General features: G+C 46.3%; 1 protein-coding gene across 1 annotated transcript in view; it reads right to left on the bottom strand.

Moving 5' to 3' along the window:
* The window catches only part of LOC140730899 (uncharacterized), a 76139-nt gene that overhangs the window by 29279 nt on the left and 21841 nt on the right, over window positions 1-25019 (bottom strand). The window contains exon 2 of the mRNA XM_073051925.1: window positions 5207-6132. Coding sequence (XP_072908026.1) covers window positions 5207-6132 — 926 coding nt within the window. The remainder of the gene's footprint in view (window positions 1-5206; window positions 6133-25019) is intronic.

The raw sequence follows: 25019 nt of genomic DNA, 5'->3' as shown, positions 1-25019 counted from the left end.
CCACGTGGGTTTCCTCCCACAGTCCAAACACGTAGTGTAGGGAGGTTGATTGGGCATTGTAAGTTGTCCCATGGTTAGGCTGGGATGTGTGTGCAACTCTTTCACTAAGCAAATCTATTTGCATCTATTTATCACATGTACATTGAAAGATATAGTGAAACGTGTCACCACAAACACAAAATGCCAAAGGAAGGAACGCAGTATCTATGGAAATTAATAAACCGTCGACGGTTCTGGTCGAGACCCCTCATTGGGACTGGAAAGGAAGGGGGAAGAAATCAAAATAAGAAGGTGCAGAGGCAGGGGCAGGAGGACTAGTTGGCAAGTGATAGGCGAGGGCAGGTGAGGGGGAAGGAGTGGGGAATGAAATGAGAATTTGGGAGAGGATTTGTGGGCTGAAGAAGGATCTGATTGGAGAGGAGAGAGGACCATGAAAGGAGGAGGGGTACCAGAGGGAGGTGAGGAGAATAGATGAGGTGAGAGGGGAATGAGGAATGGAAAGAAGACCCCCCCCCCATCCCCCTCACCTGGCCTTACCCATCTCCTGGCAGCTTCACCTCCTCACCCCTCCCCTTCTCATTCTGGCTTCTGTCCCCTTCCTTTCCAGTCCTGATGAAGGGTCTAGGCCTGAAACATCGATCGTTCATTCATTTCCCCTAGATGCTGCCTGACCTGCTGAGTTCCTCCAGCATTTTGTGCATCTTGCTCTCTTGTTGCTACCATGTGTCATTGGCATTAACAACTGAAGCACCCAAGGGTGAGCTGGGGGCAGCCCCTAAGAGCCACCATGCTTCCAGCACCAACCTCGCTTGCCCACAATGTAGAACAATATTTGATATGGAAGTACCACAACCAAGCAGGCATCCCTTCATCTTACCCTTCCTGACTGCAGACTTCAGAAAGGGTGAGACAAGGGAACGCACACCAGTCCTCAAAGAGCGATCAGAAGTGGAGAGAGTGAGCAATTTCAAGTTCTTGGCTGTCAATATCTCTGAAGATCTATCCTGGACCCAACATATGCATTGTAATTCCGCTTTTTTCCCCTATTATTACGTATTGCATTGTACTGTTGCTGCAAAGACAACAAATTTCATGACATATGCTGGTCATATTAAACCTGATCCTAGATTCGAGAGGGTAGAGATGGGACACAGATTAGCTATGATCTCATTGAAGGTTTAAGAGGCCGAATAGCCTCACCCAGTTCTAATTTTCTTAATTGGTTGAGAAGACAGACATACACAGTTTGCTGAACAGAGGGGGGCTTGTTTTAGTTCTGTACTGAGACACCATTTTAATTATATCTTGAAACCAAGCTGCTGATCAAAGGCTGTTACTGAAGCCACCCTGTCGAGCGGTGACATTCAGTGCCTGCTCACACGGGACTGTGACCTCTGTGATGTTTTCTCTGGGGCTGGAGGGAGGAGGAGGATTTTTACAAAATAAACACCAGCCCAAATCCTGGTGGTAGGCAGGACGCGATCCCATCTGGATTCAGTTAACCCCTGTCCAAGGGCTAATTTTTCAGATTGCTGACCGCAATTAGTCCCTGGAAGACTTACACAACTGGTCTAGACGTCCCATTTTCAGCAGGAGGTCCTGGTCTCTGTCTCTGATGTGAAGCTGCCTGTTCAGGGTGGGCTGGGGGACCAAAGGCCAGCGAGACACCACTGGCGACAAAGATTCCTCACACCCTCCCAGACTTCTCTTCATATTTATAAGCAGGATGGGGGTGCTGTTCAATGAGGCCAAGCCATTGGGTGTATTTAAAACAGAAATTGATAGGTTCCTGATTTGTAAGGGGGGGGCAGATGTCATGGGGAGAAGGCTGGAGAATGTGATTGAGATGGAAAATAAATCAGCAATGATGGAATAGAGCAGACTCGATGGGCTGAATGGCCTTCACTGTCCGTGAACTGAGTGGCTTCATGGGCTGTTTCAGAGGCAACAGTTAATAGGGACTTGGTTAGACCTAATAAGGTCACAGAGTCTTTCGCTAATGATCACTGATTCATCTGACTTTAGGTATTCCAATCAAAATTAAAGAATAATTTTATTTATATTGCACTACAGCAGAGAAACAGGCCCTGTGGCCCATCTAGTCTGTGCTGGACCATCAATTTCCCTAGGGCCATCAACCTGCACCCACACCATAACCATTCACACCCCTCCCATCCATGTATCTTTCCAAAGTTCTCTTCAGTGTTGAAATTGAACCCACATGCACCGTTTGTGCTGGCAGCTCATTCCACACTCTCACCACCCTGAGTGAAGGAGCTCCCCCTCATGTTCCCCTTAAACATTTCACCTTTCACCCATAACCCATGGTTATAATCCCACACAAACTCAGTGAAAAAGCCTGCTTGCATTTGCCCTATCTATACCGCAATCAAATTAGGGAATAAAGTCCTAACCTATTCAATCTCTCCCTATAACTCAGGCCCTCAAGTCCCAGCAACATCCTTATAAATTCTCTCTACACTCTTTCAATCTTATCGACATGTACATCAAAACTCAGTGAAATATGCCATTTGTGTCCGAGGTGGTGCTGGGGGCAGCCGGCGAGTGTTGCCAGGTTTCCGGAGCCAGCACAGCACAACCACAGCTCACTACCACGACCCCGTATCCCTTTGGAATATGGAAAAGTCGGAGTACCCGGAGGAAACCCGTGTGGTGACAGGGAGAACGGACAAACTCCTCGGAGCCAATGGCTGGAATTGCACCCACATGACTGCCACAGCAAAGCTTTATGGTAGCTTTACACTACCTGTAGTTCTGGTCACCATGACATTAGTTAACGAGACTCCTCTGCTGAAGGTATCACAGCAAACATTCCATTCTTTCAGCCTCTGATCACCAGATTTATATCTGGGATGGTCGGGGTTTAATCAGCTTAGACAGGGAGACCTATACACTGCGTCCTCACGGTGTCCCCACTGAAACACCAATTCATTACCAGAGTTTGTTTTATTTGTTGTATTGAGATGCAGCATAGAATAGGATCTTCTGGTACCATTCAGCGATCCCCTGATTCAACCCCAGCCTAATCACGGGACAATTTACAATGACCAGTGAACCTACTAACTGTGGGAGGAAACCGGATCACCCAGAGGAAACCCACATAATCCCGGGGAGAACATACAAACCCCTTACAGACAACAGCAGGAATTGAACCCGGGTCACTGGTCCTGTAAACGTTGTGCTAACCACTACACTACCGTGTGATGGGAATTGAACCCGGGTCACTGGTACTGTAAAGCGTTGTGCTAACCACTACACTACCGTGTGATGGGAATTGAACCCGGGTCACTGGTACTGTAAAGCGTTGTGCTAACCACTACACTACCGTATGATGGGAATTGAACCCGGGTCACTGGTACTGTAAAGCGTTGTGCTAACCACTACACTACCGTGCGATGGGAATTGAACCCGGGTCACTGGTACTGTAAAGCGTTGTGCTAACCACTACACTATCATGCGATGGGAATTGAACCCTGGTCACTGGTACTGTAAAGCGTTGTGCTAACCACTACACTACCGTGTGATGGGAATTGAACCCGGGTCACTGGTACTGTAAAGCGTTGTGCTAACCACTACACTACCGTGTGATGGGAATTGAACCCGGGTCACTGGTACTGTAAAGCGTTGTGCTAACCACTACACTACACTACCGTGCGATGGGAATTGAACCCGGGTCACTGGTACTGTAAAGCGTTGTGCTAACCACTACATTACACTACCGTGCGATGGGAATTGAACCCGGGTCACTGGTACTGTAAAGCGTTGTGCTAACCACTACATTACACTACCGTGCGATGGGAATTGAACCCGGGTCACTGGTACTGTAAAGTGTTGTGCTAACCACTACACTACCGTGCGATGGGAATTGAACCCGGGTCACTGGTACTGTAAAGCGTTGTGCTAACCACTACACTATCATGCGATGGGAATTGAACCCGGGTCACTGGTACTGTAAAGCGTTGTGCTAACCACTACACTACCGTGTGATGGAAATTGAACCCGGGTCACTGGTACTGTAAAGCGTTGTGCTAACCACTACACTACCGTGTGATGGGAATTGAACCCGGGTCGCTGGTACTGTAAAACGTTGTGCTAACCACTACACTACCGTGTGATGGGAATTGAACCCGGGTCGCTGGTACTGTAAAGTGTTGTGCTAACCACTATGCTACCTTGTCAAGTTGACAGGGTAAACACCTCTCTTGACTAAAGGGCCTGGAACCAGGGGTTACAATCGTGAGTTAAGAGACTAGACAAGCAAGGCAGAGGTCAGGAAATTTATTCAGCCAGAGAACAAACAGTTTGAATTCCTGAGAGGGCCTCGGAGGCTCAGTCACTGAGGACAGTCGACAGGACGTTAAGTGAATCGAGGGTCGTGGGTTAGTGAGGCAGATTGGAGGCATGATGAAAGATCTGACGAAAACGTGGTCCTATTCACTGAGTGTGCAGGGAGAAGAGATCGAATCACATAATCCTGCTTCAATGTCTAAGAACATAAAGTCTTGATTTAATTTCTAGATAGTGATTTTTTTTCCCAAATTTTGATTATGAATGTAGAAGATATGATTGAAAGCCCTAATGCAAACTGTACGAGACCCTGTTAAACACCAACAATTTGTTCGTTTGGAGATACAGTACAGTAACAGGCCCTCCAGACCCAACTAATCCATGCCACCCAAACAGACGTCTGTAACCTAGCAACCCACGTGATTTGGAAAGTGGGAGGAAACCCGAGCACCCAGAGGAAACCCACATGTTCCTGTGGAGAATGCACAGACTCCAGTGGGAATTGAATGTGGGTCACTGGCACGGTAATAGTACCATGCCAACTACTAGGCTATCGCACAACAATATTTATCTTGTTTCCTCCACGTTTACTCGCTGCAGTGCTACGGTAATGGCGCGGTTAGCGCAATGCTATTACAGCTCAAGTTCAATTTCGACATCCTCTGTAAGGAGCTTGTACGTCCTACCCATGACCGCGTGGGTTTCCTCTGGGTGCTCCTGTTTCCTGCCACGGTCCAAAGACGTACCAGTTAATAGGTTAACCGGTCATTGTAAATCGTCCTGTGATTAGGCGGGGTTAAACAGGTAGGTTGCTGGGCGATGCTGAAGCGACCTGTCCTACGCTGCATCTCCAAACTTTAGAAGTTAACAGACACATCCAAGAGGAACTTAAACTCACCTCCAGGTGCGGCAGACAGCAGTCAGCAGAACGGCCAATAGCAAAGTAATGCCACCAATGACCAGGAAATGGATCAGGTTGTCGTGGCCTCTGACCTTCACCGGGTTCTGGAGGTCATTGCTGAGGTCATTTTCAAAGTGGTAGAGCAGGAGAAAGCCTCGGCCCCGGTCCGTGGTGGTGATCAGCTCCACAACCACCTCCACCATCTCCAGGGGAGAGCCAAAGGTCAGCGTCTTGTTCACCGGCGAGTTGTCACCGCAGAAACGGACGGAGAAAGTTATCAGATCGGAAATATACAGAACGTCGTCCGGACACACCTCGGGAGGTTCGGAGGCTGGGACGTTTGTCCCGGGGGATTCCTCGCCTTCAGGCAGCCTGAGACGGTCCAGTTCCAGTTGCTCAGTGCTAGACACTGGGACATCAGCTGGGGCCACACTCAGGGTGGACGTTGCTGAATCTGCATCAAGTGGGGAGTCACTCACTGAGGAATTGTTCATTTGGGGCAACACCTTGACCAACTCTTTCTGTGTCTGTTTGTCTGCAGAGGAGCCCAGGTTGTCGACCTTCGAACCTTTTGATTCTGAAGCATTTATCTCGTTCAACAAGATCTTGACTCTCCCACCAGGACTGGTCTCCTTCATGGGTGAATGCAGCTTCTGGGGCTCTCTGGCCCGCACTGAACCTCTACCCTCAGCTGAACTGGAGTCTCCTTTCTCCCGATCCTCTGTCTCAGGGGCTTGGCGGCCCTCATCGTCTGGGCCCTCGAACACGTCAAAGTCAAAAACTTGCAAGTCGAGACGAGCTCCAGGCGGGACGAAGAACTGCCAGACACAGTGTGTGCCTGCGGCGTACCTCATGGGAAAGCCAGGAGACAGGATAATCCCTTCAGGCTCAGAACTGACCACAGCACCGCAAGAATAATAGACCTAAAGGCAAAATATTGGAATAGTTAGACACGGACATGCACACAGAGTAGGGCAGCACAGTATAGGCTCTTTGGCCCATGATGTAGTGCCGACCTCTTAACCGACTCCAACACCTCCATTCCATATACCCCTCCATTTTCTATCATCCATGTGCCCATCTAAGAGTCTCTAAAATGTACCTAAGATACCTGCCTCTGCCACACCCCAGGCAGTGTGGTACACTCACCCACCGCTCTCCATGTGAAAAACCTACCTCTGACATTCCCCAATCACCTTGAAATTTTGCCCTCTCTTTCTGTCCTGGAAAGTAAGTGCTGGCTATCCACTTTATCAATGCTTCTTATTGTCATTTACACTTTTTATGAAGCCACCTCTCATTCACCTTTGCTCCAAAGAGAAGAAGCTCTAGCTCACACAACCTTTCGTCACAAGACAGGTTCCCTGATCCAGGCAGTATCCTGGTAAATCTTCTCTGCACTTCTTCTAATGCTTCCACATCCTTTCCAAAATGAGGCGACCAGAACTGAACGCAATGCTTGGTGTTCTTCTAACCAGTTTTATAGAGCTGTGACATTACCTCGTGGTTCTTAAACTCAATCCCCTAACAAAGGCCAACACGCCTAACTACCCTCTCAACTCTCACAGAAACTTCAGGGATTTATGGATGTGGACTCCAAGTCCCTTGTTACTCCACACTGCTAAGAATCCTGCCATTAACCCCAATTTCCATTTTCAAGCTCAGCCTTCCAAAGCAAATCGCTTCACACTACTGCGGACTGAATTCCATCTGCCACTTCTCAGCCCAGCTCTGCAGCATATCAGAATCGCTTTATCAGCAATATGTGAATTTCTTTAGCCAGAGTGGTGAATCTGTGGAATTTATTGCCAGAGGCTGTTTTGGAGGCGCAGTCTTTATCTATACGTAAGACATTGATAAGATTCTTGATTGGTCAGGGCATGAAGGGAGAATGGGGAAGGCAGGAGATTGGGGCTGAGTGGGAAATGGATCAGCCATGATGAAATGGCGAAGCAGACACATCGGGCCAAACGGCCTCATTCTGCTTCTGTATCTTATGGTCACGTACCAGAATTGACTGTGGTTCGGCACCAAGCATAAACACAGGACAGTACAACACAATGGAAACTAACTTACAAGACAATCGTGCAAACAGACAAGAGCAATTAACAATTAGCAGAACGGTCACATGTGCAAATGTCAATAATCAAACTTAAATTAGTCATTCAATTTAATAAAATTAGTTAGCTCCATCTTGGGTAGCAGCCTCTGTAGTGTCCAAGACGTTTTCTAGGATTGGTGCCTTAGGAAGGCAGTGTCCATCATTCAGGACCCCCATCGTCCAGGTCATTCCCTCTTCTCTTTGCTACAATCAGGGAGGAGGGACAGGAGCCTGAAGACACACACTCAACAGTTCAGGAACAGCTTCTTCCCCTCTGCCATCAGATTTCTGAATGGACACTGAACCCACGAACACTACCTCACTATATTTTTAACTTTTATTTTTTGCACTACTTACTTTAACTTAACTATTGAGTAGATATAGTTAATGTAAGTATAATGTAAGCTTTTTTCTCCATATTTATCATGTAGTTCATTGTACTGCTGCCACAGAGTTAAGGAATTTGACAACATATTCCAGTGATATGAAACCTGATTCTGATTAAATAAATGTAAACATATGAACAGACTCAATAATTATCAACAGAACAAGGACAGCAGTCCCATTGTAACCCACATCAACTTTCCACACCACCCATGACTCCAACCGTTGTGTCATCGTGATGCAATTACACCTCCGCAGCACCAATTCACTCCAACTTATACAGACAGGTTATCTGATCGCTTTCATGAATTGTTCTTAACACACAACAATTTGATGACTAAACCCAACTGGTGGGGGTGGACAGATTGAAATAACAAATGTCATTATCGTTCCCAAGTTTGTTATTTTCCCCTGTGGTGCAGCAGCTTCAAATTCAGACCTGGTTACAGATCATCGTTATGCGCCGTGTTGTATGACGAGGACGATCATGGTCTTCCCGTGACCGTGATTGTTCCTGGCAAATTTTTCTACAGAAGTGGTTTGCCATTGCCTCCTTCTGTGAGACGTCTTTACAAGAAGGGTGACCCCAGCCATTATCAATACTCTTCAGAGATTGTCTGCCTGGCGTCAGTGGTCACATAACCAGGACTTGTGATCTGCACCGGCTGCTCATACGACCACCCACCACCTGGTCCCCTGGCTTCATGTGACCCTGATCGGGGGCTAAACAAAGTGCTACACCTTGCCCAAGGACAACCTGCAGGCTAGCGGAGGGCAGAAGCACCTTAAACCTCCTTTGGTAGAGACATATCCCTACCATATCCCTCTATTGGTTTAGAGAGATATGGAATTAACGCAGGCAAGTGGGATGAGTAGAGATGAGTGTAATAATCGGCAAAGAATAAACAACAACCAAAGCTGACTCCACTCTGGCTGGAGAGCAGCAGCTATCAGAGACTCCAGCACCCAGGCCACGCTCTCTTCTCACTGCTGCCGTCAGGGAGGGAGGTACAGGAGCCTCAGGTCCCACACCAGCAGGTTCAGGAACAACCGTCAGGCTCTTGAAACGGGGGATAACTTCACTCACCTCAACGCTGAACTGTTCCCACAACCTACGGACTAACCTTCAAGGACTCATCATCTCATGTTCCCGATATTTATTACTTATTTATTTTTATTATTTTGTTCCTTTTTAAAAATTATTTCTTTGTATTTTCTGTGAATGCCAGCAAGAAAGTGAATCTCGGAGTAGTATTTGGTGACATAGGTGCACTTAGATGATAAACTTACTTTGAACTCCGAGAGTGCAGAGGGTGAGGGAATGCCTGCAGTTCTTCGTCTGCAGCTCTTGCCCTTCGAACTGGCCCCCTCAATGAATGATTCTACCCACACCAAAGCTCTTACCACCGTTAACACACACTTAATGCGACCTAGAGAACCGCCTTGAAATTAATCAAGCAATCTGCTCATTCCCTCCATCACCAGTGCACCCTCGGTTGAGTGAAGCGGAACCAGTTGGAGGCCAGAGTTCTGACAGGACCAGCATCCACTCTTGTTTGAGCCCAGTGGGTTGTGTGGCTTGAGTGAAACATAATGTGCTGGTCAGGCAGCTTCTATGGAGAGGGTTAAACAGTCGACGTTTCAGGCCAATACCCTTCATCAGGACTGGGAAGAAGCCAGAAAGAGGGGGGGAGGGGAAGGAGTACGAGCTGGCAGGTGATAGGTTCAAAGTTTATTTATTTTTTGACATACAGTGGGGTAAAGGCCCTTCGTGCCACATCGCCCAGCAACCCCTCGATTTAATCCTAGCTTAACTACGGGACAATGTACAATGACCAATTAACCTACTAACCAGTACGTCTTCAGAACGTGGGAGAAAACCGGAGCACCCAGGGGGAAACCCATGTGGTCACAGAGAGTGTACAAACTTCTTACAAGCAGCAGCAGGAATTGAACCCGGGTCACTGGTACCGTAAAGCATTGTGCTAACCACTACACTATCATGCCATTATCAAAGTACGCATGCAGTTTACAACCCTGACATTCATCTTCTTCACAGACAGTCACAAAACAAAGAAACACCATGGAACATTGTTCAGTGAAAACTTCAAACACCCAATATGCAAAAAACAAATCGCACAAATGGTAAAAAAAAACGAGCGAAAAACAGAGAATATAAAACCTCAAACCACAGAGTCGTTGAAATAGTCTAGGAATGTTCAGTTCAATTTAGTACTATGTCCTTCGTTGACTGCAGGTCGCAGGGTCAGTCTGCCCCGATCAAAATAGCACAAAAGGTGAGACCGAGTGAGAGGACAGGCTCCCTCTCGTGCCCCTCCTCCTCCTCTTCCTGCCACGGTTCAGATTCCTCCTTCTTCAGCCCTTTATCTCTTCCACCTATCACCTCCCAGCTTACTATTTGATCACATCCTCCCCCTCACCTCGTCTCACCTATCACCTCCCAGCTTACTATTTGATCACATCCTCCCCCTCACCTCATCTCACCTATCACCTCCCAGCTTACTATTTGATCACATCCTCCCCCTCACCTCGTCTCACCTATCACCTCCCAGCTTACTATTTGATCACATCCTCCCCCTCACCTCATCTCACCTATCACACCTCCCAGCTTGTTGTCCTCTCCCTCCCAGTCCACCTTCTTATTCTGGCTGCTTCCCCCTTCCTTTCCAGAACTGAAGAAGGGTCTTGGCCTGACACGTTGATTGCTTCTTCCTCTTCATAGATGCTACCTGACTTGCCGAGTTCCTCCAACATTTTGAGTGCATTGCTCTGGATTTTCAGCATCTGCAAAACCTCTCGTTTGAGTCCAGTGGCTTGTGTGTAGCAGTCAAGGTGGGGAGGACCCTCCTAACGGCTAGACGAGAAAAGCCCTCGGTTCCCTCTTGCAAGGCCTGCGATTGTTGGCTGCTCACGGCCACAGGAGCATTCACGTTGTGACTGTGATACCACAACCTTTATTTATTTTAATTTATTGAGATACAGTGCAGAATAGCCCCTCTGGCCCTTTGAGAACATACAAACTCCTTACAGGCAGTGATGGGAATTGAACCCAAATCGTTGGTACTGCAAAGTGTTGTGCTAACCACTACGCTACCATACCACCCTTTGTGTGTGGCCTGTAGCCTGGGCAAAGCTCTGTTACCACACAGGCAAAGGTATAAACTCACACAAACCTGCAAGACAAACCATCTTGAAACTACTGACATTTCCCCACCCAAAAAAAAAATTATTTTAAAAATGTCACCGTACTTAAGGAATTTACGACTACCAGATGTGGTGGGAAACCTAAAAGAGCAAAACGCAGCATGTCTTAAAACATGCCAGAGTTCCTTCCAAGTCTCCTTTTAAATTAAACCATTTGTCGCCACATTAAAATGGCTGGCTTCGACGAGAAATTGGTGTGCTCTCTGATCTTGCCGAGATAATAACCAGCTCTAGCGATCCTACATTTCGAAAACAAGCTGAGCAAATAGAAATCAGTTTGGTCTGTTTCTCATCTGCCAGCAGCAGTGAGGCCTTGAAAAACATTCCACTGTTTCTGAAACAGTGTGTCCTGCGTCAAGGTTCAGCCAGAACGGAGCGAGCACAAGTCCTGGGTGGTCTACCTGTGCCAGATCTGGTGAGTGTGCAGGGACACCACCTCCCATCACAGAGACAGTAACGTCTTACAACAAGGCAACAAACTGACAGAGTCACACCAGGGTTAATGAGGTAGGGTTTTTTCCCCCATGAACATTAGGAGGAAAAAGAAGGCAGCCCAATATCCTTGGGGAAAGGGGAAGTGGGATTCACCCAAATCAAAGTCAGTATAATAACGTAGCAGCTGACACTTTACAGTGTCAGCGACCCGGGTTCAATTCCCACCACTGTCTGTTAGGAACTTGTACGTATTCAGCGTGACCTCATGGGTTTCCTCGTGGTATTCCAGTTCCAAAGACATTCTGAAGATATCTGGGTTAGGGTTAATAAGTTGTGGGCACACTACGTTGGTGACAGAAGCTTGGCCCCAGCACTGCGCTGGTCATTGACGTAAATGATGCATTTTCAATATGCGTACAACAAATAAAGCTAATCTCTTTAAACAGCTTTTTTTAAAAAAAACTGAGACGCACACAATAATCCAGATGATGTATCTGGAGAGACAGAGCTGCTTTAGGGAGAATTCCAGAGCTCAGGAAGCAAAGAATGGCCGTCAAAAGCAGGGCATGATAAACCATGGATGCAAAAGGGGCTAGGATTGGTAATGCAGAGATGGGGTGTTTGGGGAGGGGCAGTGTTCCTGTGCAGGGGTCGTGAAGGGGTTTGAAAATAAGGTTGCGAATTGTAAAAACCAAGCTGCTGCCTGGTGTAAAGGAAAACTACATTAACGGCATGTCTGCGAAGACGGCCTATCCAAAGAGATTAAGGTCTGATGGCCATTCCCTCTTCTCGTTACTACCCCTCAAAGATCAGGCTCTTGAATCAACTGACTCCATGACCTATGGATTCACTTTCAAAGACTCCACAACTCATGTTCTCAGAATTATTTTTATTTTCAGTTTATTCTCTTTTGTTGTGTCAGTCTTTGTTAATGTCTAGCTTTTCATAAATTCTATTGTATTTCTTCTCTCCCTGTAAATGCCTGCAAGCAAATGAATCTCATGGTTGTATGTGGTAATACATATGTACACTGATAATAAATTTATTTTTTAAATTTAGATACAGCTCAGTGATAGGCCATTCCAGTCCATTTACACTCATGTGACCAATTAGCTTATTAACCAGTATGTCTTCAGACTGTGGGAGGAAATCAGAGTGCCCGGAGGAAACCCACATGGTCACGGGGAGAATGTTCAAACTCCTTAAAGATAGTGGTGGGAATTGAACTGTTGCTGTAATAGTGGTCTGCTAACCACTGTGCTACTGTGTCACCTATTTTCTTTGAACTTGAACTCCTCAAAATCCTGGACCTCTTGAGGTGCAGCCGTGGCCCACTCTCCTCCAGACACCGATGACCACTGAAGAATTCTGGCCACCCCGGGATGGGGTCTGAGCAACTTTAGCTTCTCTTAACTCGATATCCATGAACCTGGAGTCACGTCATCCCACACAAACACCCACAGGGAACGAATTCACATCTTTGATCTTTCCTTTCCATCCACCACACTGGACTGCAGGAACATAGCGGTACATACATTTGAAGTTCAACGTTCAAAGTACATCTATTCTCAAAGTACAGAAATGTCACCATATACAACCTCAAGGGTCTCAGCCCGAAATGTCGACAGTGCTTCTCCTTATAGATGCTGCCCGACCTGCTGAGTTCATCCAGCTTGTTTGTATGTGTTGACATGTCCACACGTCACTAGGCCCAAGTGTGCAGGGGCCAGACCTCCTCCCTGTCCTGTATAGTCCAGCCCGAGTCCAAAAGGAATTCACTTTCCATGTGTCACCAGCAAGGAGACACTTCATGAGGCTTGCTGTTGGAGAGGCTATGTACCGGCAGGGAGAGATTTACACGTTCAGCTCTCCTTTTCACAAGACTGCTAGCCACTGGTGGAAGCTGAAAGTGAGAGCGACAAGCACTACCCACTACACTAGCACACGAGGTGCATCACAACAACAATTTTAAGATAAAAACACAATAAATACAGGACTCTACAAAGTTCTTAGGCAACACACATAAAATGTTGGAGGAACAGCTGGCCGGGCAGAATCTATGGAAAAAGTATATTTGACATTTCGGGCTGAAACCCTTCGGCAGGACTGGAGTCGAGTTTCGGCCTGAAACATCGACTGTACTTTCTCTCCCCATAGAGGCTGCCTGGCCTGCTGAGACCCTCCAGCATTTTGTGTGTGTTGCTCAGATCTTGTGGTGAACTACATATACCTGTCTGGACACCCCCCCCCCCCCCCCCCCGCTGACTGCTCCTGTGGCTCCTCCCACAGACCCCCGCTGACTGCTCCTGTGGCTCCTCCCACAGACCCCCTGCTGACTGCTCCTGTGGCTCCTCCCACAGACCCCTGCTGACTGCTCCTGTGGCTCCTCCCACAGACCCCTGCTGACTGCTCCTGTGGCTCCTCCCACAGACCCCCTGCTGACTGCTCCTGTGGCTCCTCCCACAGACCCCGGTATAAAGGCGATTGGAGGCACTGCTCCTCCCTCAGTCTCCAAGATGTTGTGTGATGGTCTCTTGCTGCTGACAGTGCTTTCTTCCAGCTAGCTAATAAAAGCCTATCTCTCATCTCACATCTCCGAGAGTTATTGATGGTGCATCAGATTTCCACCATCCACAGATTTTCTCTTGTTTAAGAATCTTAGGCACTCTACTTTGAGGTTCATGTTGCATGTGTTCCAGGATTCTGCTTACTCTATTTTTATCCTGTTTCTGAGCAGTTCGATCAAGACGATCGCTCTATAAGGAATGGGTCTTCAGCCTACAGTGGCCGAGCAACGCCGCACCGAACTGAACACGACTGGCCTCTTGCTCTGGTATTTGATATTAGTGTCACAGAGAAGTACAGCACAGAAACAGCACCTTCGACCCATCTACTCTGTGCTGAACCATTTAAACTGCCTAACCCCATCGACCTGCACCACAATCATAGCCCTCCATACCCCTCCCATCCATGCACCTTTTCTGAAACGCTGACATCCAGCTTGCACATACTACTTCCGCCAGCAGCTTATTCCATGTTCCCATGGCCCTGACTGAAAAAAAATTCCCCTCATGTTCCCCTTATGCTTTTCACCTTTCACCCTTAACCCATGACCTCCAGTTGTAATCTCACAAAAACTCAGTGGAAAAATCCTGCTTGCATTTACCCTACCTATACCCCTCAATTTTATATACCTCTATCAAATCCCCTCTCCAGCTCCTACGTCCCAAGGAATAAAGTCCGAACCTATTCAATCTTTCCATGTAACTCAGGTCATTCAGTCCTGGCAACATCCTTGTAAATTTTCTCTGTACTCTTCCAACCTTATTTAGATTGTTCCTGTAGGTCGGTGGCCAAAACTGAATACAATACTCCAAATTAGGCCTCACCAACGACTTATAAACTTCAACATCCCATCTCCTGTACTCAATATTTTGATTCATGAAGGCCAATGTGTCAACAGCTTTCTTTCCACTCCTATCTACCTGTGACGCCGCTTTCAATGAGTTGCGGACCTGGAACCCAGACCCCTTTGTTCTACCACACTCCTCAGTGCCCTACTGCTCTCTGTGTAAGACCTGTCCTGGTTGGTCCTCCTCACTGCTCTCTGTGTAAGACCTGTCCTGGTTGGTCCTCCTCACTGCTCTCTGTGTAAGACCTGTCCTGGTTGGTCCTCCTCACTGCTCTCTGTGTAAGACCTGTCCTGGTTGGTCCTCCTCACTGCTCTCTGTGTAAGACCTGTCCTGGTTGGTCCTCCTCATTGCTCTCTGTGTAAGACCTGTCCTGGTTGGTCCTCCTCACTGCTCTCTGTGTAAGACCTGTCCTGGTTGGTCCTACCAGAGTACATCACCTCATACTTGTCTGCATGTTCTATGTGCTGTTTGCTTGCTTTTTGCACGTTGGGTGCTTGATGTTTTCTTCAACATGCTCCACGGTGTTTCTTTGTTTCGTGGCTGCCTATGGGAGGATGAATCTCAGAGTTGTATTCTTCATACATACTTTGATAATAAATGTACTTAAATCTTTGACTATATATAGCTAGGTTGCCTAAGACTTTCACACAGTACTGTAGTGATTTTGTGTATTACACTGTACTGCTGCCATAAAAAAAACAAATTTCATGCCACATGTGAGTGATGATAAACCTGATTCTGATATGGGTCTCTATTGTGGACTGAGAGTGGGAAGGGGGCAGGGAGAGGGGAATCACGGTTGGGAAAAGGGGAAGGGAGAGGGAAGCACCAGAGAGACATTCTGTAATGATCAATAAACGACGAAAGGTATAGGACAGGTGGCAGAGAAGGAGTGCCAGGGTGCAGGTAGGTTGGCACGGGTGCAGACACACCCAGCCCTGAGACCCCAGGCAAGGTCATTTGACTCTAAACAACTGGATGTTTGATTCGCTGGGTGGCTTTGAATCAACAGGTAATGATATGAAGCCACGCACAGACCAGGCTAAGCCAGGACAGCAAGTCATCTTCTGTAAAGGACATCAGGAGCCAGGTGGATGTCTTTGAGTAAAAAAACTCAACCAATTGAAAAAGTTTCTGCAGCTGTTCTTTTGGGATTTGGCTCATTATGGAGCTTTTTGACCAGATCTCTGCGTCACTAGTCTGATAGTTCACTACTGCATAACTATGCCCTCGATTGATAAATTAAATTGGTAAATTGACTTTATTATTATTACACATAGGTACTGTGCTAATACTACGGGTGGTGGGGAGGAGATACATCTCTACCAAAGGAGGTGTAAGGTGCTCTTTCCCTCTGCTTGCCTGCCGATCTCCCTTGGCTGAGGTGTAGCACCTTAGTCCCCCCCACTCCCCCGATCAGGGTCATGTGAAGCCATGGGAGCAGGTGGTGGGTGGTCGTTTGAGCAGCCGGTGCAGATCACAAATCCTGGTCATGTGACCACTGACTCCAGGCAGACAATTTCTGAAGAGTATTGATAATGGCTGGGGTCACCCGTCTTGTAAAGACACTGCCCAGAGGGCAATGGCAAATCACTTCTGTAGAAGAAAATTTGCCAAGAACAATCATAGTTAAGGAAAGACCAGATCACCCATGTCACACAAAACTTAATGAATGAGTGAACATAGGTACAGTGAAAGAGTTTGTTTTACATGCCATCCATACCTATAATTCCACTACAACTGTGTATTGAGGCAATACTACAGAAGGGTACAAATATACGCAGAATGAAGTATTGCAATTACAGAGAAAGTGCAGTGCAGGCAGACGATAAGGTACAAGGACCATAACCAAGTAGACTGTGAGGTCAACAGCTTTACTTTTAGTTTATTGTCACCAAACAATTGATACTAGAGCATACAATCATCACAGTGATATTTGTTTCTGCGCTTCGCGCTCCCTGAAGTACAAATCGAAGTAAATATAAAAAAAATTTAAATTATAAATCATAATTAGAAAATAGAAAAGGGAAAGTAAGGTAGTCCAAGTCAGGTCCGGATATTTGGAAGGTACGGCCCAGATCCAGGTCAGGATCCATTCAGCAGTCTTATCACAGTTGGAAAGAAGCTGTTCCCAAATCTGGCCGTACGAGTCTTCATGCTCCTGAACCTTCTCCCGGAGGGAAGAGGGACAAAAAGTGTGTTGGCTGGGTGGGTCGTGTCCTTGATTATTCTGGCAGCACTGCTCCGACAGCATGCGGTGTAAAGTGAGTCCAAGGATGGAAGATCGGTTTGTGTGATGTGCTGGGCTCTGTTCACAATCTTCTGCAGCTTATTCCGGTCTTGGACAGGACAACTCCCATACCAGGTTGTGATGCACCCTAGAAGAATGCTTTCTACGGTGCACCTATAAAAATTAGTGAGGGTTTTAGGGGACAGGCCAAATTTCTTCAGCTTTCTCAGGAAGTAAAGGCGCTGGTGGGCCTTCTTGGCAGTGGACTCTGCTTGGTTAGACCAAGTCAGATCATTTGTGATATTCACCCCGAGGAACTTAAAGCTCCAACTTAAACTTAAACTTCACCTCCAAGCTGCACGCAGAACTCGGTAGCCATAAAGGTGCTCTTTGATGCTTGAAGGCCTCAAGTACGAGAAAGTCAAATTCTCCTTTCTCTGCCACAGACTCCAGATTAGAACAACGGTTCCTGAAATTACAGTTGGCATTAAGTTCAAGTCCAGTACAAGCTAAACTGACTGGGTAACAGGAGAGCTAACACAAGGAAATCTGCAGATGCTGGAAATTCAAACAACACACACAAAATGCTGGTGGAACACAGCAGGCCAGGCAGCATCTACAAGGAGAAGCACTGTCGACGTTTCGGGCCGAGACCCTTCGTCAGGGGTAACAGGAGCTTTTTTTTCCTCCATTGAATCTAAATATATTAAACAAGATTCAGTTGTGGCATCCAACATGTATTGGGTGTACTAATGAGATATATGGCACAAACTATTTGTATTTTATTTTATTGGAGTGGGAGGAGCTAAAGATGGTACCAGAAGTCATTGTGGACCTGGGAGACTTCTTCCAGTCGGTCCGCGAAACGGTTTAATTTATTCTCTTCTCAAGTCTTTTTATTTTTCTTTTTAAGGTGGTGCGGGTCCTGATCTACAGTTACTGCTCAGACTGTGGTTCACCGCAGACAGTGGGTTCCCATTCTCAGCGTGGCCTGGCGTTTCAGTATCTCCACGTGCAGCCTGCAAGTCCTGTGCCTTCAGAGTACGGCCCTGTGATTGGAGCGATTCCTCGCCGATGTCACTGACCGACGCATCTCAGGAGATCGGAACGCTGCGACGCCAGGGGGTGTGCGCAGCTATTGGAGGTCCCTGCTCTCTCTTACTTTCCATGGTGAACGAGAGTCCATTGTTCCTCCAGTCAGATGGCACAGACAAATGACACAGCAGATTGTAACATCAAAACAGCGATCTGTTGGTCTCCCTCTCATTATTGTAGGGGCAATATCTCTCTCTCTCCCCCCCCTCACTAGTGAGAAAGAGCCTGTCTGAGACGTTGAAGTGTTGGGATGGACAGTAGTTTTTGATGGGCTCGAGACCATGGCCTCTGGGGGCTTTGTTATTACATGTGTGGTGGATGATGCTTTTGTGTGTGGGGGGGCTTTGGGGTTCTAATGTTATTATGTCATATTCTTTGGGGTTTTTTTTAAACTGTTTCGTTGATGTCTGTGAAGAGTAAGCATTTCAGGTTGTATACTGTATCCATTCTCTGATATTAAATTGAACCGTCACGATACAGCACGGAATGGGCACTTTGGGCTGCACCGCCCAACAATCCCCCGATTTAATCCTAGCCTAATCATGGGAAAATGTATAATAACCAATTAAACTACCAATCGGTATGTCTTTGGATTGCTGGAACTCCTCAGGAAATGTATCACCTCCTTTATTCATGGGAACTCTGATACTCCCTCCCCAGGAAGACAGTGGGGAGACTGCAGTCGTCCCAGGTGGCTGCTCACACCCCACCTTCCAGGCTTTTATTTATTGTCATTAGAGATACGAAGTTTAGTGATACTCTTTCCACAGCCAAAACTGCGTGGCAAGGCACAGCTCAAATGCCAACTATAAATTTGCTGATGATACAATCATCGTTGGCAGAATCTCAGATGGTGATGAGAGGGTGTACAGGAGCAAGATATGCCAGCTAGTTGGGTGGTGCCACAGCAACAACCTGGCACTCAACGTCAGCAAGACCAAAGAGCTGCTTGTGGACTTCAGAAAGAGGACAAGGGAACTCGCACCAGTCCTCAAAGGGATCAGAAGTGGAAAGAGTGAGCAATTTTCAAGTAATCTTCTACAGATGTACCGTGGAGAGCATTCTGATAGCTGTATCACCCACCATCTGGTATGGGAGGGTGGGCAACGCACAGCGTGGAAGTAAGTTGTAAAACTGGTCAGCTCCATCATGGGCACCAATCCCCAAAGTATCCAAAACATCTTCAAGGAGTGATGCCTCAAAAAGGCTGCGTCCATCATTAAGGACCTCTTCTCATTGCTACCATCAGGGAGGAGGTACAGAAGCCTGAAGGCACACACTCAGTGATTCAGGAACAGCTTCTTCCCCTCCACCATCCAATTTCTGAATGGCTTTGAATCCATGAACATGACCTCACTTTTTTTTTTAAATGTCTGTTTTGTATTAATTATTTTAATTATTTAATATACATATATACTTACTTCAGTTTATGATGTATTGCATGTACTGCTGTCACAAATAAAACAAATTTGACCACATGTGCCAGTGATATTAAACCTGATTCTGATACACATGATGATAGGTCTTGTCCAAAAGCCTGCACCAGCCAATTACACCCATGTAATCAATCAACCTAGTGAAAGAGCAGTACAAACAAGCTGGATGAACTCAGCAGGTCGGGCAGCATCTGTTGAAAGAAGCAGTCAACATTTTGGGCCGAGACCCTTTGTCAGGACTAAAGGAGGAGGGGGGTAGGGGCCCTATAAAGAAGGTGGGGGGAGGGTGGAAAACCAATCAGAGGAAAGATCAAGGAGTGGGGGAGGGGAAGCAGGGAGGGGATAGGCAGGAGAGGTGAAGAAGGAATCTAAGGGGAAAGCTCTATGGGTAGTAGAAGGAGGCAGAGTCATGAGAGGTGATAGGCAGCTAGAAGAGGAGACAGAGTGAAAGTGGGATGGGGGAAGGGAGAGGGAGGGAATTACCGGAAGTTGGAGAATTCGATGTTCATACCAAGGGGCTGGAGACTACCCAGACAGTATATGAGATGTTGTTCCTCCAACTGAAGTTTGGCCTCATCATGGCAGTAGAGGAGGCCATGTATGGACATATCCGAATGGAAATGTGAAGGAGAGTTGAAGTGAGTGGCAACCGGGAGATCCTGGCTGTTGTGGCGGACGGAGCGTAGGTGCTCGATGAAGCTGTCCCCCAATCTGCGTTGGGTCTTGCTGATGTAGAGGAGGCCGCACTGGGAGCACCGGATGCAATAGATTACCCCAACAGACTCACAAGTGAAGTGTTGCCTCACCTGGAAGAACTGTTTGGGGCCCTGAATGGTGGTAAGAGAGGAGGTGTAGGGACAGGTGTAGCACTTACGCTTGCAGGGATAAGTACCAGGTGGGAGATCTGTGGGGAGGGACGTGTGGACCAGGCAGTCACGGAGGGAATGATCCCTGTGAAAAGCAGAGAGGGGTAAAGAGGGAAAGATGTCCTTAGTGGTGGGGTCCTGTTGAAGGTGGTGGAAGTTGCGGAGGATAATATGCTGGATCCGGAGGCTAGTGGGGTGATAGGTGAGGACAAGGAGAACACGGTCACTGTTGTGGTGACGGGAGGATGGGGTGAGCGCTGAAATGCGGGAAATGGAGGAGATGTGGGTGAGGGCATCATTGATGACGGCAGAAGGGAAACCACGATTCTTAAAGAAAGAGGACATTTGGGATGTCCTGGAACTGAAAGCCTCATCCTGGGAGCAGATGCGGCAGAGATGGAGGAACTGGGAATAGGGAATAGCATTTTTACATTTGGCAGGGTGGGAAGAGGTATAATCAAGGTAGTTATGGGAGTCAGTGGGTTTATAGAAGATGTCAGTGGACAGTCTGTCTCCAGAGATGGAAACCGAGAGATCGAGAAAGGGGAGAGAAGTGTCCGAGATGGGCCAAGTGAATTTGAGGGCTGGGTGAAAGTTAGAGGCAAAGTCGATGAAATTGATGAGCTCAGCATAAGTGCAGGAAGCAGCACTAATGTAGTCATAAATGTATCGAAGGAAAAGTTGGGGAGCAGTACCAGTATAGATTTGGAGCATAGACTGTTCCACATAACCAACTAAGAGGCAGGCATAGCTAGGGCCCATGCGAGTGCCCATAGCTACACCCTTGGTCTGAAGCCCATAGTGCCCACATTAATGGGGTTGTGTTATAGACTACCCAATAGTCAGCGAGAATTGGAGGAGTAAATCTGCAGAGAGATAGCAGACAACTACAGGAAAGATAAAATTGTGATAGTAGGGGATTTTAATTTTCCACATATTGATTGGGACTCCCATACTGTTAAAGGTCTAGACAGGTTAGAGTTTGTAAAATGTGTTCAGGAAAGTTTTCTAAATCAATATATAGAGGTACCAACTAGAGAGGATGTAATATTAGATCTCCTATTAGGAAATGAGTTAGGACAGGTGACGGAAGTGTGTGTAGGGGAACACTTAGGTTCCAATGATCATAACACTGTTAGTTTCAACTTGATCATGGATAAAGATAGATCTGGTCCTTGGGTTGAAGTTCTAAACTGGAAAAAGGCCAAATTTGAAGAAATGAGAAAGGATCTAAAATGCGTGGATTGGGACAGGTTGTTCTCTGGCAAGGATGTGATTGGTAAGTGGGAGGCCTTCAAAGGAGAAATTTTGAGAGTGCAGAGTTTGTACGTTCCTGTCAGGATTAAAGGCAAAGTGAGTAAGAATAAGGAACCTCGGTTCTCTAGGGATATTAGAAATCTGATAAAGAAGAAGAGAGAGATGTATGACATGTATAGGCAACAGGGAGCAAATAAGGTGCTTGAGGAGTATAAAAAGTGCAAAAAAAACTTAAGAAATCAGGAGGGCTAAAAGAAGACATGAGGTTGCTTTGGCAGTCATGGTGAAGGATAATCCAAAGAGCTTCTACAGGTATATTAAGAGCAAGAGGATAGTAAGGGATAAAATTGGTCCTCTTGAAGATCAGAGTGGTCGGCTATGTATGGAACCAAAAGAAATGGGACAGATCTTAAATGGGTTTTTTGTGTCTGTGTTTACTAAGGAAACTGGTGTGGAGTCAATGGAAATAAATCAAACAAGTAGGGAGGTCATGGAATTTATACAGATTGAAGAGGAGGTGGTGCTTGCTATCTTGAGGCAAATCAGAGTAGATAAATCCCCAGGACCTGACAGGATATTCTCCCGGACCTTGAGGGAGACTAGTGTTGAAATTGCTGGGGCCCTGGCAGAAATATTTAAAATGTCGGTATCCACGGGTGAGGTGCTGGAGGATTGAAGGATAGCTCATGTAGTTCCGTTGTTTTAAAAAAAAGGCTCTAAAAGTAATCCCAGAAATTGCAGGCCGGTAAGTTTGACGTTGGTGGTAGGTAATTTATTGGAAGGAGTACTAAGAGATAGGATCTACAAGTGTGTGGATAGACAGGGACTTATTGGGGAGAGTCAACACGGCTTTGTGCATGGTAGGTCATGTTTAACAAATCTATTAGAGTTTTTCCAAGGAGGTTACCAGGAAAGTGGATGAAGGGAAGGCAGTGGTTGTTGTCTACATGGACTTCAGTAAGGCCTTTGACAAAGTCCCACATGGGAGGTTAGTTAGGAAGATTCAGATACACGGTGAGGTAATAAGTTGGATTAGACATTGGCTCAATGAGAGAAGTCAAAGAGTGGTAGTGGAGGATTGCTTCTTTGAGTGGAGGCCTGTGACTAGTGGTGTGCCTCAGGGATCAGTGCTGGGTCCATTGTTATTTGTTATCTATATCAATGATCTGGATGATAATGTGGTAAATTAGATCAGCAAATTTGCTGATGATACAAAGATTAGAGGTGTAGTGGACATTGAGGAAGGTTTTCAAAGCTTGCAGAAGGATTTGGACCAGCTAGAAAAATGGGCTGACAAATGGCAGATGGAGTTTAATACAGTTAAGTGTGAGATATTGCCCTTTGGAAGGAAAAACCAATGTAGAACATACAAGGTAAATGTTAGGGCACTGAGGGATGCAGTAGAACAGAGGGATCTGGGAATACAGATACAAAATTCCCTAAAAATGGTGTCACAACTAGATAGGGTAATAAAGAGAGCTTTTGGTCCATTGGCCTTTATTGAGTACAAGAGTTGGAATATTATGGTGAGGTTGTATAAAGCATTGGTGAGGCCGAATTTGGAGTATTGTGTGCAGTTTTGGTCACCGAATTACAGGAAGCATATTAATAAGGTTGAAAGAGTGCAGAGAAGGTTTACAAGGATGTTGCCAGGACTTGAGAAACTGAGTTACAGAAAAAGGTTGAATAGGTTAGAACTTTATTCCCTGGAGCATAGAAGAATGAGGGGAGATTTGATAGAGGTGTATAAAATTATGATGGGTAATAGAGAGAATGAATGCAAGCAGGCTTTTTCTACTGAGGCTAGGGGAGAAAAAAAAGAGGACATGGGTTAAGGGTGAAGGGGGAAAGTTTAAAGGGAACATGGGGGGGGCTTCTTCACACAGAGAGTGGTGGGAGTGTGGAATGAGCTGCCAGATGAAGTTGTAAATGTGGGCTCACTTTTAACATTTAAGAAAAACTTGGACAGGTACATGGGTGAGAGGTGTATGGAGGGATATGGTCCAGGTGCAGGTCAGTGGGACTAGGCAGAGAAATGGTTCGGCACAGCCAAGAAGGGCCAAAAGGCCTGTTTCCGTACTGTAATGTTCTATGGTTCTAACCTACTAACCTGTACTTCTTTTGGATGGAAGAGGAAAAGTTCAAAGTAAACTTTATTATCAAAGTACATCTATGTCACCATGTACAACTCTGAGACTCACTTCCCTGTGGCATACTCAACAAATTTACAGAACAGTAACTATAACAGGATCAATGACAGATCACCCAGAGTGCAGAAGACAACAAACTGTGCAAATGCAAATATAAAGAAATAGCAATAAATAATGAGAACATGAGATAAAGAGACAGAGTCTTTAAAGTGAGGTCATTAGTTGTCAGTACATTTCAATGAAGGGACAAGAGAAGTCATCCCCTTTGGTTCAAGAGCCTGATGGTCGAGGATAACTGTTCTTGAACCTGGTGGTGTGAGTCCTGAGGCTCTTGTACCTTCTACCTGATGGCAGCAGTGAGAGGAGAACATGGCCTGGGTGGTGAGGATCTTTGATGATGAATGCTGCTTTCTTATGATAGCATTTCATGTAGATGTGCTCAATGGTTGGAAGGGCTTTACCCGTGATGCACTGGGTCAAATCCACTACATTTTGTAGGATTTTTTGGAGCACTCGAAGGCAGTCCAGGCAGTCACAGGGAGAGTGTGCGAACTCCTTAAAGACAGCAACAGAAATTGAACCCAAGTCTCTGGTGTTGTAATAGCTTTAAGCTAACCACTATACTACTGTGCCAGCTTGGTCGATACTTATCAGCCGTGCCTTGGAGTTTTCAGCTGTAGGTTGCAACTGAACTCAGAAATAAATCTCCCACAAGGCATTCTTAAATTCTAACTAATTTAATCCAGGCACAGTTCTGCCCTTCGGACAACTGGTTTGTTTTTACTATGTGACTAGCGCATTCAGGTTTTACTTAGAAATGAGCAGTTTCAGATCTGTATTAGGTCACTTACTGTGCAGTCAGGAAGTAATAAGTTGGAAAGCACTTTGGCTGGCAGATGGCCAGAGGTTTATGTTAGGAGCTAAGTAAGTTTCTATCTAAAGCCATCTCCCGTTGTTTCCCCAGCAGAGTCATTGCTTGTAAGTTGATGTTACATTGTTTAGAAGTTAATCTAAAAGTATCAATAAGATTTTAGTCATAGAGCCATAGAAAAGTACAGCACAGACAGACCCTTTGCCCATCTAGTCCATGCTGAAATCATTTAAACTGCCTACTCCCGTCGACCTGCACCAGGACCACAGCCCACCATCCATGTACCTATCCAAACTTCTCTTAAATGCTGAAATCGAGCTCGCATGTGCTAGCAATTCATTCCACAC

The sequence above is a fragment of the Hemitrygon akajei genome, chromosome 7 (genome assembly GCF_048418815.1).
Source record: "Hemitrygon akajei chromosome 7, sHemAka1.3, whole genome shotgun sequence".
Taxonomy (NCBI): domain Eukaryota; kingdom Metazoa; phylum Chordata; class Chondrichthyes; order Myliobatiformes; family Dasyatidae; genus Hemitrygon; species Hemitrygon akajei.
This window is presented reverse-complemented; position numbering and strand designations above follow the sequence as displayed.